Source organism: Daucus carota, chromosome 3 (assembly GCF_001625215.2).
Source record: "Daucus carota subsp. sativus chromosome 3, DH1 v3.0, whole genome shotgun sequence".
NCBI classification, from domain to species: Eukaryota; Viridiplantae; Streptophyta; class Magnoliopsida; order Apiales; family Apiaceae; genus Daucus; species Daucus carota.
In genome coordinates this window covers 9880831-9895814 of record NC_030383.2, presented here as the reverse complement: position 1 = coordinate 9895814, position 14984 = coordinate 9880831, and the positions used below count along the sequence as shown (strand labels likewise).

At 32.7% G+C, this 14984-nt stretch overlaps 1 protein-coding gene across 2 annotated transcripts; it reads left to right on the top strand.

Moving 5' to 3' along the window:
• The first annotated feature begins 672 nt into the window (after positions 1 to 672).
• Positions 673 to 11819, top strand: LOC108214119 (uncharacterized). 2 transcript variants are annotated; one of them, XM_017385918.2, is made up of 15 exons: positions 673 to 857; positions 1017 to 1099; positions 3326 to 3427; positions 3561 to 3605; positions 3711 to 3982; positions 4143 to 4402; positions 5507 to 5660; positions 5875 to 5984; positions 6063 to 6150; positions 8226 to 8561; positions 8629 to 8703; positions 8948 to 9573; positions 10818 to 10926; positions 11012 to 11191; positions 11438 to 11819. In XM_017385918.2, the coding sequence occupies exons 5-15, from the start codon at positions 3815 to 3817 to the stop codon at positions 11612 to 11614; spliced, it is 2283 nt and encodes a 760-aa protein (XP_017241407.1). In that variant the 5' UTR covers positions 673 to 857; positions 1017 to 1099; positions 3326 to 3427; positions 3561 to 3605; positions 3711 to 3814; the 3' UTR covers positions 11615 to 11819. The 2 variants fall into 2 exon arrangements, with proteins under 2 accessions (XP_017241407.1, XP_063946689.1); XM_064090619.1 differs by having other exon boundaries at positions 725 to 857; positions 1021 to 1099.
• Positions 11820 to 14984: the final 3165 nt, after the last annotated feature.

The following is a 14984-nucleotide window of genomic DNA, read 5'->3' as shown; positions in this document are numbered from 1 at the left end:
ACGAAAAGATGCAAATATTCCAACAAATCTCCAGAATTAATTAGAATAGACATGAGTTGCATAGTTTATGACAAATGAATTTTAAAATTTGATATTTCAAATAATTATGTTTATTGAACGTGACGTCATTTTACTTTAAAATTAAAAGATTCTAAAAAAAAAATTTACAAAAAGATATATCCTCTTCTTTCCAAAATATTTAAAAACTTAAAATAAACTATTGATCATTTAATGTCGTCTTTGCTGTCATTTAGAAATATTTTTACAATACATTTTACGAATCGAAAAAAATAAATTTTAAATTTTTAAAACAATTATATACTTTCTTCCAATATATTAGAAATTAAGAAATTCTAAAACTCAAAATTATTGATCGAACATATTTGAGGGCCGTGCTCCTTGCATAGATATTAATGATAGGTTGATATTGATGATGACTTAAGTACCAAAAATTTGGAATATAATAACTCATTCTAATATGAAAATGATGAAAAAAATAGTATTATTTTGATTTTAATTGATTAGATCAATTAAATTTTAATCATAATTACATACCTTATATCATCTTGAAATTTTAAACATTATATTACTAAAAATTATATATTTTTTATTTTAAAAATTATAAGAAAAGATTGTTTTTTTACCATCAAAATTTCGCATGTAAAAAAATTGAAAACCACAAATTCACAAGTAATCGCAAAGGGTGAAATTTCATTCATTTTCCGGTTCCCAAATCTCTTGAACACACACACAGAGCTATCTCAGATTCATCTTACAGGGATTTAATCGACTCTGCAACGGATCGCTGACACAAACAATATTCCATCGATAACCGAGACCTGGTTTCACTCCTAGGGGTAGGTTTTTCTTGCAAAATTAATACTACTGTACTGATTTCCCCCAATTTTATTCGTAATCACATGTCTGTAGCAAATTCGATACTTATACTTATATGTGTACGTATATGCTCATGTGAAGTCGTAATTGATATGAATTAACCGTGTGTTTGTGTGTAGGAAGATTTGCGAGGTATGCAGTAATGAAAGACAAGAACTCCACTTCTGTTCTGAAGCGAGTTTTGGTCAAATGTGGAGCTCAGGCATCTCTCTCTCCCCCTCTCCCTTCCCCCCCTGCCCCCCCAATCTTCATAGTAATATGTTAATATAGTCGTGTCTTCATAATTGCGTTTATATATAACGATGTTTGTTACTTGACACTGTTAGTTGTTATGCTGCTGTTGTGTAATCTGTAGAGGTTTTTTTTTTTGTTCTTACTATTTGTTGAAGCCATTTTTTGCCCGCCTGGTATATATGTCTAAATGATTTTCTTAGGTGATATTAAGTTCACATCGAAACTTTATTCTAATTTTTTGCCCTTATTCAAGTTGTAAAGCTATGAAGATTACCATGTGTTAGTTTTTGGTAGAGAGAATTGATGCATTATATTGGAAGTCCCATTACTTGTTCACTATGAGCCTGTTTGCCTGGGCTTAAAGCCGAGGCTTTAAGTCATTTTTGACTTTGAGCAGAAAAATGTCTGCTTTTGTAATAAGTCAGAAGTCGGCTTAAAGTCAGAAACTGACTTAAAGTCAGAATTTAGTTTGAGGTACTTTTTTCAGTGACTTAATTTTTTAAACTTTTTTCTGATAAAAATTACCCATAAGTCATAAGTTACCATAAGTCACTTTTATTTATATTATTATATTTTTAATAACCTATAAATCATTATTAAGTCAAAAATACCCAAACAGATACTTTAAACTCTCAACTTATCACATAAGTCACGTTAAGTCATAAGTTATAAGCTCAACCAAACGGGCAGCATGGCAGCCGGTGCGCGGTGCGGGGATACGCGAATTCGGAAAATTAAAAAAAATGGGGATTCGGGTGCGGGGGACACGACAAATAATAAAAAATTAAAAAAATATTATATATATAGCAAAAGCAAGAATAAGCATTCAAATAAATAATTAATGATGTGCATATAACCTAACACACATAAGTAGTAATATTCAATCTTTAAATTAACAAAAAAGAGCTGTGCAGAGTGTATATATATGCACACAATCAGTCAACTAAAACAGAGCGAAGCAGTCAACCAGTGAAACAAACCCTCATATGTACATATATATACGACTATACTTGTGTATATGCACACAATCGAGGGCTTACAGCAGATGACACCGACGGACGAGGACTACAGCAGCAACGAGGAGAAGCGAAAGAAGAGGAGAAGAGGAAGAAGAAAGAAGAGGAGAAGACTTAGAGTAGAGAAGAGAGAGATTCGGCGTCGGTGGCCGCTGTTGTTGACGCTGACACAATCGGATGGACCCAGTGCATGGATACGCCGGGTGGCGCACCGCCTCATGCGTAGCCTATCGAGTGCGCGATTTACCACCTAACTGCCGTATCCCTGCTTTCCAGCTTGTTTACCCCATAGGATATACGATAATACGAATAGACCTTTCTTTTTGTAGTTGCATTTAATTGAATGATGGAGATAATTTAGGCTGATGAGTTTTCATACTAGGTTGAAAAATGTTAGATATGCTGCTGATTCTTTATTTGAATTATCCTCTCAATTACATTATACTCTTCTTTCTGACTTTTTTTGACCTTCCTGCGCGCAGTTGAGTTATATTACTCGTACATAATTATTTCCGAGATTTTGGTCTGAATAAAAACATAGCTTTAAAGCTTAGTTTAAGACAAAACATGAAAACTATTCTGTGCAAGTACGGTCATGTTAGGCCTTTAAGTATGCAAAAAAGGGGTAAGGGGTGAGAAAAAGGACCGAACGGGTAGTTTTAGACTTGCTTCCTTTTCTAGTTTGGGACTTTGAGAATGAGCGCAAAGCTATAAATTGCAGGGATAATTACTCGTCTCCTTGTTGGTTAACTTGATGTCCATAATACAATCTTCTGCTACGGGAGCTCTATATTCAATCTATGTACGGATTAGCTGCTGAACTATTATGCCTCAATTGTCGTTTAGGTCTTCATTTTGATGTTAAGTTTTTGCATGGGACTTTCCTTACATTTTTTGTTAATAGGTTCTTTCTTTGTCAATAACAGATTTTTGTGCAATAAATATAATCCAAACCAGTTGTCTCTCTTTGCTTTATCATATACCACTTGTGAAGTCGCAAAGTCAAGTAAAACACATAATAGTTGCTGATAAAGGACTCAAAGAGAGCATATATTGTAACTTTATTGTCGTGTTGAATGACGTGGGACCCGCTGTTGCCTACAAAATAGCATGATCAACTCTTTTAACTAATGTGACTCGTCTTAGTAGCTTTTTATATAATAGGATTTCTATTGCAGTCAAAAGAATATGGGAGCTGTGTTGCAGCAAAGGTTCCAGAAGTTGAACGTGATATGTGTCTTAAGGAGTTTCTTGCATTGAGGAATTGCATGCAGAACGTGGTAATAGTCACAGTAATTTTCGTGGAAACAAATTTCTTTGTTGAAAGTGACTTTCCAGTTCATGTATTATCTTCTTTTTGTTGTTTGACCTGCACTTTAGCTGATTTTTCTTGAATATAATAATATTGTATAGCTCAAAGGAAGGGTTTAGTTTCACCAACTTCATTTCAGATCGAAGGTATGAAATTTCAATTTACAATATATGAACAACACTTGCTGATTTCAAACTTTTTATTGTTATAATTTAAATACTTTGTAATACTATATCCTTCCCTTTCCACAGCATTGTTTTCAACTTCTAGCCTAAATTTTGATCAAGCCTTGTACAAGTGGTGGCTCCGTATATTTTGATTTGGTGGCATATAGTTCAGACTAGGTGCTAAAAGAATGTCTGGGGAAGGATCAAGTTCTCAGCCTAATGGTGGCTTTCGTGGATCTGGTTCTATGTCACATGTTTATATCCAGCATCCACCGTTGAGATGTAGAGTTCCTGGATCAAGAGGCTTATTTTATGATGACGGAAATAAATTAATGATTTCTCCAACATCTGATCAGGTACATCATATCTTAGTAAGTATATACATATATTTACACAGAGACACACACGCTTTTCCTGTTGGCATATTATAGGTGAAATTTCTGTCCTAATCTTTTGCCTCTTTTTCCTTCTCCTGTGCTTGATTAGTACGTTGGTGATTTATTATTTGGTTTTCAGGTTTTTTCATGGAAAACATCAACAACTTTTCCGGAAGTTATTCCAGAATCTGATTCGATAACAGAAGGGCCAGTATTGTTGGTTCGATATGCATTAGATATGAAGCTTTTAGCTATCCAGCGTTCAAATCACGAGGTTCAGTTCTGGATCAAAGAGACCGGATACACTTTCAAACAAAGGTGCAAATCTGAGTCGGAGACAATACTAGGATTTTTTTGGACAGATTGTCCAACATGTGATGTTGTCTTTGTAAAGACCAGGTATGCTTCCGACAGATATATTGGATAGATGATTGATATTTTTATGTTTAGTCGAGTCTATTCATTGGATCAAATTTATTGTACAAGCTTGTTTGTCATGCTTTTTGTTGTGAATCAAAATTTTGCATGTGAAATAGGTTAAATATTTTACATGTTGAATGAGTAAACTATATTTTTGGGGCCCCTGATGTGAAATAGGTAAAATATTTTATATGTTGAACGGCTAAACTATATTTTTGGGGCCCCTGGACAAAAAATTTGGGATATAGCGTATAGCTCCAAAAACATATTAAATAATTATCAAGCTTGAGATACCGAAGCTAATGATCTGTCAGTTGGGTTGGGTTGCATTGATAGTTTTTTCTGATTATAACAGGCCTAGTCAGAGGAAAAAATTATGCATTTCGAAAGGGGTAACAACGGGTTTCATCTATTTATGTGGCTCTTTAAGTCAAACTAATAGTAACAATCAATGGTTTTTTGGGCTGAATCAAAATAATATTAATATACTCTTGAAACTAAAATCTTAGTTTAAAATATAGAGTGGTTGATGAGTTGATCTTTCAGTTCAGGTTAAAAGAATTACATATGGATTTTCTTGCAAAAAATTATGAATTTGCAGTAATAGGACATTATATATGATATATTAATATCTTAAAGGTTAAAACGACGTGCTTTAAAAAATGCCATTATTAATGGCATATAAAAAATGTTTATGTTAAATATGTAAGTTTAAAAATGTATTTGGGTTAAATTTTTCTTTTAAATAAGTTCATATTATTTAATCTGATTTTAATTTTAGAAGTGTGTATAAGATAACACAAATATGTATATTATAAGATGCAACGGGCTCTGTGATACTTATGTAAGTTTATATGAAAGTGAGAAGGATTTTCAATATGGATTAATTGACGACACATATGTACATTCCAGGCTCAAGTATTTGTTTAGGTGTTAATTGAGAGGCTTAACCTGTTTAAAATAATCGATAATGAGGATATGTGTATCAACTTTTTCTTTAATTATCATTACTTAAGATGTACTCCTCAACTTTGAGTGTAGTTACCCTCTCAATGTGTTCTCTGAAGTAAAGTTTTCTTGTAGTGGTTTGGACTTCTTCTCTTATGATTCTGAAATGAAATCGCTCCATCTGGTTGAGACAAAGAAACTGAATGTGAGTTGGTACATCTATACGCATGAAAGCCGTTTGGTGCTTCTTGCCTCGGGATTGCAGTGCAAGAGCTTTACTGGGTATCAGGTATGCACACTTTACCTTCACTGCTTTTTTAACACTCCTTGACTTAGGCTTGTCTAGATCTGAAAACTGAATAGGACTTTGGTTTTCTGTGGATATGCTAAGTTGAGCTAGCAATCATATCACCATTCCCTGCTAACGATGAACTGGATGTTAAATGCTTATTTATCTTGATATGACTCTGAATTTTGCTTTTTATTATCTGTATTCTCTGCAGCTTTCATCTGTGGGTATCATCCGCCTACCAAAGTTTGAGATGGCAATGGCCACATCTGAGGACAGCAATAAGCCTGTTCTAGCTGCTGAAGATGTACAAGTTATTACTGTGTAAGATTTTCTTTGCTTAATCCAGTAACTCCTTGGTGTTGACATAAATTTAATGATTTGTTGTTTTAACTTTTACAGTTATGGTAGAATATACTGCTTGCAAGTTGATAGAGTTGCAATGCTACTGCACTCGTATAGATTTTACCGTGATGCTGTTGTGCAACAGGTGTGTTCTATTTAATGTATTCAGTTACTTTTCGCAACTTCTGTATAGTATTTTCTCAGCCAGTATACGTATCAGTTATGTAATTTTTTAAACCTTCATGGTTTAGACTTCCAAGTAAATCTCCAATGACATAGTCATGTGTTTATTGTTACTAGATTAGCATCCCTGCTACGCACTCACTGTTGATAAACTTGAGTCTATAAATCTTTTAATTAAATTTAAATTTATAAATTAGTCATTTAATTATGTTAAAATATTTGTTATTTTTACTAATATTTGAATATTAAATCTATAATAATATATAAATTGTAAGATATATATTAGTTATATTTTTTCAAGATATAAATTATTTGTATACTAAAATATAAAATAAGATGCATAAATAAAACATACTTAACACAAAAAAGTCAAACAAATATATAATTCATTGTAGAAGAAAATCTAGTTAAAACATGTGTTTTGGTCAGGGATTTCAAATTAACTTAGTTGCTGAATGGATTTTCATGCATATTTTATGAAGATGGAAAACTTTAAATAGCAGGCTCCTTGATAGCATATTACTGCATAATTGTTTCTCTATGTTCCATATAAAGTGTTGAGAAAGTTAATCTATAACAGAACAACTACTCCAAATTTAATCTTGTTCCATCAGTCCTCCAATTGATGATCATAATCTAAAATCATTTGTTTCGCAGGTAGGTGCAGTGTGGTGGAATACCGCTAAGATCTGTCAAGAAAACAAAGAAAGATCATATTGCATGCATTAAAGATATAAATAGTGTCAACTTGTTATCAAATAGTATAATAATATATTATGATAATTAGCTTTTTTGTTTTATTATAATATTGAATGAGAGGATTTTTTTAAAAAAAATTGTATAAAGTTTAATGTGAATATTTTACCATCAAAGAATATAAATACATGTAATGATATCTTTGATACCGTAATTGTTTATACTTAAAAGTATTCGAAAAATGAATATGTAAGGTTATTTTTCTTTTTTGGCTAAGCGATTTTCAAGAATGATTAAATGTTCCTAAGTCTGTCAGTGTATATATTTTTCGAGAACCAAGTGGGCATGCCTTTTTAGAGAAACGTAAAAGTTGTGGTTGGGATGCAGGATTAAACAGCTGGGTGTTTCTAGGGTTTCTAATGGGTAGTGTGCAGTGAGCTTGATCTCACGTGTCAAGTTTAGTTTTGTTCGGTTAAAGATATATTGTGTTGTGTTAAAAGAGTCTTAAAAATCTTAAAATAAGTTTATAGAGTAAGAATTTTTCACATGTCTTCTAATCTATTGGTAAAGTTATTGTATCAAATTTATATTTTTTGGAATTAGTTCCACGAGTAGGTAGATGAGGATGAATAATACAGTGTATATTAATTTGTTTTAAATTATTTTGATAAGTGATTTTCTATCTTACAGTAATATTGGCCGAGGGAAATATATATCTTAAGAATTTTATATTATATAAAGTTTAATGTGTGTATTTTATGATAAAGAATTATAAATGATCAACATGAAATAATATTATTGTTTGCAATAATGTACAGTGTCTTTCATTGTATATATCTGTATGAGAATAAAGCTGCCAGTGTACCCTTTTATAGAGACGTCAAAATTGTATTTTAGAGAAAGTTAGAGCCTTGCATGACATAAGAGTGATGAAGTTGAGTGGGAAAAAAAAAAGCATAATAAGCTGACACGTGTCCAGTATCTTGTTTTAGTATAAGTTATAGATACTTAAATGTTCGTCATTAACATTTTACTCGTACAAAATTCTGAAGTTATAGCTTGTGCCTAAAAATTTAAAGACCAACTCAACTGTTTCTTTATAATGTAGCTATTAAATCTGTAACAAGTATAGTAGATGAGCCTTCTTGAATGGATCCACCTTTTGTCCTGTTTTACTGTGCGAGTCAGGGGGTTCCTGTGACTTCATTTCTTCATTTGCTTTAGCTGTGTAATGTTTAAATTTTCGCATTTTGAGAAACCTAATAGTAGCTATTTTGATTACTTTTTGACTTAAATATCTGTATTCTTTTACCTTTGACAATGATATTGTCTAATTTGTAGGGTTCTTTGCCTGTATACACGAGCAAAATAGCTGCAAGTGTGGTTGATAACGTTTTGCTTGTACATCAAGTGGATGCAAAGGTTGTCATCTTATATGACTTATTTTCAGATTCTCGTGCCCCTATATCTGCTCCTCTTCCTCTATTATTTAGGGGGGTTTACAGCCCCAATATGTCATCCTCTCATTCAAGTAGCAACTATACTGAAACTTCAGAAGAAAAAGATGCTATTGATACAGAAGCAATTATCTATGGAGATGATTGGACTTTTCTTGTTCCTGATCTTATATGTGATGTTGCTAATGGTTTTTTGTGGAAGATCCAGCTGGATTTGGAGGCAAGTTTTGATGATTGCTTTTGTTGTCTCATTTATATTCTTGTGCTGATCTTCTACAACTTTTCAGGCTATATCTGCTAGTAGCTCAGAAGTGCCATTTGTACTAGAGTTCTTGCAGCGGAGGAAATTGGAGGCAAAGAAGGTAACAATATTTTGTAAAGGATAATTTTCTTTTTAAGGAAAAGGGGGGGGGGGGGGGGGGGGGGGTTCCTTTTAGTAGGCATATGTTTTATTTTCTTTGCCCCCTGGGATTTCATTTAGCAATATTCTTGCATGTAATGAATGACATCTTCTCTTAGTGTTCCCTGTGATCTTTTACGTAAAAATTTGCATTCGGTTTGTTAAAGATACCTTGTACTTTTAATTGATTACTTCCTGTATTTCAGGCTAAAGAACTGTGCGTGGGAATAGCCCGTAACATCATTCTAGAACGAAGACCTTTATACATGGTTACACGCTCAATCGATGTTTTAGTTACTTCATACTCTTACGCAATTAAAACAGGAAGTTCTCTGAAGGATGTGAAACCTGAGAAACCTTCATCCTCTGGCGTTACTAGTGTGAACAGCAGCAACACTGTTGCTGATGAATCCACTAGTAGAGGAAATGCTTCCGGGAAATTTCTCAAACATGGCCCTGCTAGTGAAGTGGGGGATGATACTGTTTCTAATCATAGTTACTCAACCTTAGACTCTGATGACAATTCATTTTCTGATAGGCAGAAAAAAAACCCTGCAAATCATGTTTCTTCCAAGGTTAATATAGACACAGAAAATTTAACGAAGGTCGAAGCCAGTAACGAAGAAGTTCATCCATCAGCATCACAAACTCAAATTATCAGACATAGCAACTACTCGTCAAATGTTAATAATTCCGAGCTTCACAATTCTCTAGTAAATTCAGCTGCAATCACATCAGATGAGATGTATAGCTTCGTGTTTGCTCCCGTTGAGGAAGAGATGGCTGGGGATTCTTTTTACTTGGCTTCTGTCATTGTTGAGTTTCTTCGCAGGTAAACGCTAGCTTTGTTTATCTTCTGTACTTTGCATTATAAGTTTGTTTTTGTTTGTAGTAACATTAGTGAATAATATATTGTGTGGCTCTTGATTCTGTTTGCAACTTTGCATATGGGAATACGATGGTTATACTGAGTAAGAGTATCAGAATAGTTATATAGATTTTTCACTTTGCATCTCTGTAGTCTTATGCATTTATTTTGTGTTTATCCTAGTGGGGGAAGAGATAGGGGTCTGGGAGGATAAATATAGATGAAAAGGGAAATTATTTCTGTGAATGAGCACTGTATAATGTTTTTTTAACACCATCCTCGTTGGACAAGTTGTCTATGTTACGTACCTGATCATAGGTACGTATCAGCACACTTTTAGGTTGTCATGTGTCTGGAAATTAGTAATTAAATCTGATAACTAGACTCCTACATCCTACCAGTACCTCACTTGCTGATGTGAGTATCTATGATGATAAAAGGCAAGAGAAACTATGATTCGGGAAGATTTTGGTAAAAATCTCTCAGAGAAATTAAGCTCAACCAAGTTTTCATTCTAATTATGATCCATCTAATCTAGTATCCTAATTCAAATCAATGTATAACTTCTGATTCTAACTGATAATTACTGGAGATCATATTCCAATATAGATAGTTACAATATTTTTTTTTGAATAATCGGCTTCCAAAGTCTCTTATATTGTTCTTTGGTTATTTTGTCCTCCATCAGTCTACGCCACCTCCCATTTTTTTCCAACTTGTATAACTGAGTGACCAGTGACTACAAAATTTTCATTTTTGAGAATGACCAAGTTCACCAAAACGAAAACAGTAGTAACTGTAACCCTTGTATGTATGCAATTTAAGGAAGTATAATAATTGACATGGGTAGTTGGTATATTCATTTGTTTTAGTTCTATGTATGTAAATGTACTGCTACGTATCTTCGGTTGCCAATTGACATCTAGAAGTACATATCTTGTGACGACTACGTTTTAGCATTTGAAAATATTGTATTCTGATGCTATGTGCAAGGCAAGCATCCCAAGTGGGGCTAGACCAACTAAAAATAATATGGGATTTTGTGTGTGCACTTTTATTGGTGATCTTATCACTAGTAGCACACAGGGATTCACGGCGAAAAGGCCCAAAACTGAGGAAAGATAGTTAAAAGGCAAGGAACATGTTAACAATATCTTTGGACCTTGTTTTTCCTAACATGTTAACCTACCTTGTACTGAATGTTGCAGCTCCAACATTGAAAAGGTGAGAGTCCACCCTAGTATCTATGTGCTGACCATACGATTACTAGCTCAGACGGAGCGATTCCCAGAGCTTGGATTGTTTGTCACAAACAAGGTATAATCTATTTCACATGGTGTTTGTAAAATAGGACTTTGTTATGCTCGATGTTGTTGTGTGTGAAGACCCGTTCTATTTGCAGATTATCGAACCTTCAAAAGAAGTGGCTTTTCAGCTACTAGAGTCAGGTGCTCAGCATTGCCTAACAAGGAAATTAGGTTTAGATATGCTGAGACAGTTGTCACTACATCATGACTATGTCTCACTATTACTGCAAAATGGATACTACCTCGAAGCTTTACGTTATACACGCAAAAATAAGGTAAAATGAATGAACCTCAATCTTTTAAATGATAATGGTGGTGATGTTATCAATACTTTTCAGTTCTGACTTCAGTAGTTAGCCCATAACATGCATGTACTAGGCTATAAATGTTGGAAATGGCATGCAATTTGCCAGTAATGATGTAAAATAGCTTACAAAGTTGACCGACTATATTCTCTCTCTTTTTTTTAGCTTCATGTTTGTAAAGTTATCTCAATTCTTGAAACTATAATAATCATGCAGGTTAATACTGTCCGCCCTTCATTATTTCTGGAAGCGGCTTATGCCTCAAATGACTCGCAACAATTGGCTGCAGTTCTGAGGTTTTTCTCTGATTTTTTCCCTGGCTTTAAAAACACTCCCGATCACAATTCGTACTGCAGTGTTCTTGCTGGCATGGGTTCATCTGTCGCAGCTTGAGTTGTGTAATAAGAGATCATTGTACCATTAATAGAATTTTTACTGTTGCAGTACTTTGCTAATGTTCTGGTGAAGTAAAAATATCAAAACTGTCAATATATTTCAAGGACTCCTACTGAAGCAAGTGTATTTAATTCTATAATCCTCCTGAATTCTTAATTGATACAATAAGACTTGTTGATAAATCAAGGCAATCTTCAACTTCTGTTGTTTAGTGTGTTATCATGTATCTGCTAGGACCAACTTTTCCCCCTACCATAATTGAAATGATTTTTGATTGTTAGACAATCTGTGTTGTCTTGCAACTTGTAGTTTATAGTATTGCTGAATATGATTTGTGTGGCTGTGGAAAAGCAGATGAAGACTGGGAGTAGATTCTTTTCTTGGGCTAAAAACCCATGGAAGGTAGACAACTTTCAGCAAGTGGGTGCTATCAGATGTTATATAATGTGTTTTGAGCATATAGAAGTTTACCTGCATATGCAATGTGTTTTTAGTAAAATGATGAGATTCTTAGTGTGAACCTTTTTGAGAAGATTAAGGCTAGGGCTGTTGGATATTGTAGCTTAGTGCATGCTCAATATTACCTAGAATTCAGGGCAACCCATTGAATGGGGAGCCTATGAAAAGAATATTAATGGCAGAAGCATGCTTCAACTTGCATGCACCACAAAGCACCACTGATAGGTCAAACATGGTTATATCTAAAAAAACATAATAAATATACGAATGAATAAATTAATTAAGAACAAATTGAAAGTTAATGGAAAGCTTAAATTAAACAGTTTTTCTAGTGTGTGTCCATGAGCACACAATAAGCACAAAATTTGATAGTTTTTCCAATGTTTTGATTGGCTTACACTCCTTTAATAATGATGGTCCCTGCATTCACACCAACCGTACCAATAAAAACACACCAAATTTATGAGTTTCTGTGCTTAGCATGTGCTCATGGCGCGCGAAAAAAAAAATCAGTTCAATTTCCAGTTTCCATTGTGTTATTAGAAAAGATAATTGATGCGTTTATTCTACCTGCTTTATGCAAATGAATTATGACAGCAGTTGGTACGCACTCTGTAATCTGTATATGATATTGCTATGATTGATACCAGTGACAATGTATAGTTTATATGTCGATGTAATATAAATTATTGCTGGTTTGATTTAGTGGAAATGGTTATAGTTTAAACTCTCTTTTCTCTTCTTAATCTCTGAAATTAATAATCTAAGCAGTTTTATATAGTACTACTAGTATTTATCAAGCACATTGTTTTAGGTAATGCCGTAATGTTTTGCAAACATAATTAAGGCGAGTATAGGTTGGTAGCAAACATGCATTATCTGTGAGCCTACCTGGTGGAGCAGTTGGAAGCGGAAAGACTACCATACCACCTAATACAGTTTATCTATTCAGTCTGGAACCAATAAAACATTATACTCCTATTAAATTTTTATAAACATTATATTTTATATAGTTCTACTGTAAAATTCTATAAATCTGGGATTGTTAAATTTTAATAATTTATCGAGATTATTAATTAATTACGATTAAATAGACACTGGCATTATTATGTTTGGATAACTTTTTTTTAATTAAAATATCAGTTTATGGTAAATTACTAATTAATCAAACTTTTACAGGAACGTATTTGATAAATAAACCAAACGGTCACCTTTTTCTTTTGCTAGTTCACTCGAGCATTTCCCCACAAATTAAAGCATTTGTTAGGTGATACTTAATTATAAACAAAGGAACCATTATAGAATTAGTTACTTGACAAGAAAAAGGTTCTGTTGATGACATGATTAAAATACTCTGGATTTCCTTTCTGATGTGAACAAATCGCTTTAAGATAAAAGCGTAACAAGAGTGATACAGAGAGTCTCAGTCGGCACATATATCATATTACATTCCATTCTTCCACTGCTTGAGTGCTTGTGCTACGACGTTAAATAGGAGTATGCTGAACTCTCGTCCTAGCATACTGAGATTGAGAATTAAAAATATAAGTCTTAAAATTATTGTTGGAGTGGAGTTCTTTGACGTCATGGGACTGGGACTCTGGGGGTTGATGAAGATTGAAGATTATAACTAATCATATTTTATGGGAAATCTACAAAATTACCTATCTTTTCTTTTATTGTTTTCAAAAATACTACCTTTCAAAATTATTTTTAAAAATACCTTTTCATAAAATATTTTTTTTCAAAAATACGGTTTGCAAATTTGGGCGGCGCAGCCGTAAAACTTGCAAATGAGGTTGCAAAAATTGCAAATGAGTTTGCAAAAGTTGCAAATAAAACTGAAAAGTTGTAACTGTTGCAACTGCAATTGCAACTAGTTCAACTGAAAACTGTAAGTTGCGACTTCTAGTTTTCAGTTGTCATTTTCGACCTCTGTTTCGATATATATATATATATATATATATATATATATATATATATATATATATATATATATATATATATATATATATATATATAGGGTAGCACTCCATAGCATATCCTCTTATATGGAGTTACGTAGCACACCATTATAAATATATACATAATATATATTCTATTATATTTTTTATGAAATATAATTGCAAATTTTGATTATTAAACCGAAAACGAAGTTGTACACTTTTTTAATTCCAAAGATCATCTAAAATTATGCAATATCTCAATATGATTCTATAACAGAATAATAATCATCCAGAATTATTCTGTTGTAGAATAAGTTTCGAAAATATACTTTTTTTAATCAAATTCTAAGTGTTAAATTACTTAAAATAGAATTATTTTATAGTATTTTATATTAGAATCACGTTTTATATGTATTCAATAACAGAATTTATAAAAAAATTGATGATTTATAGTGGCGCACTATGTAACTCCATATAAGGAGTCCCTCTTTTGAATGTTGCCCTATATATATATATACACATATATATAGGGTTAGGTTCCACATAAAGATATTTTAATGTGTTTTAAATTAGTACATATTTAAATATACATATTTTCAATCAATGCACATTTTTATTTTACTAATACTAACCATATTTGATCATTCTAGCAAAAAAATTACATTTGATCCTTAACTCATATATCTCCATAGTTTGATAAAGTGATATATATACAAATTAATTTATATATTGTTGCACTTTCGTGATAAATGAATAAATCGAATATATCTATTATGATTTTATAACACTATTATCTACATATACTGCAACGGAACTCCAACATACGAAGAGTCGGAGTGTATATGTTTTGATTTTATTTATAAGTAGTTATATGTACTGCAGCGGAATCTCGTGTTTTGTAATATTATATGAGTTCGATATGTACTGCAGCAGAATCTCATGTTTTATAATATTATATGAGT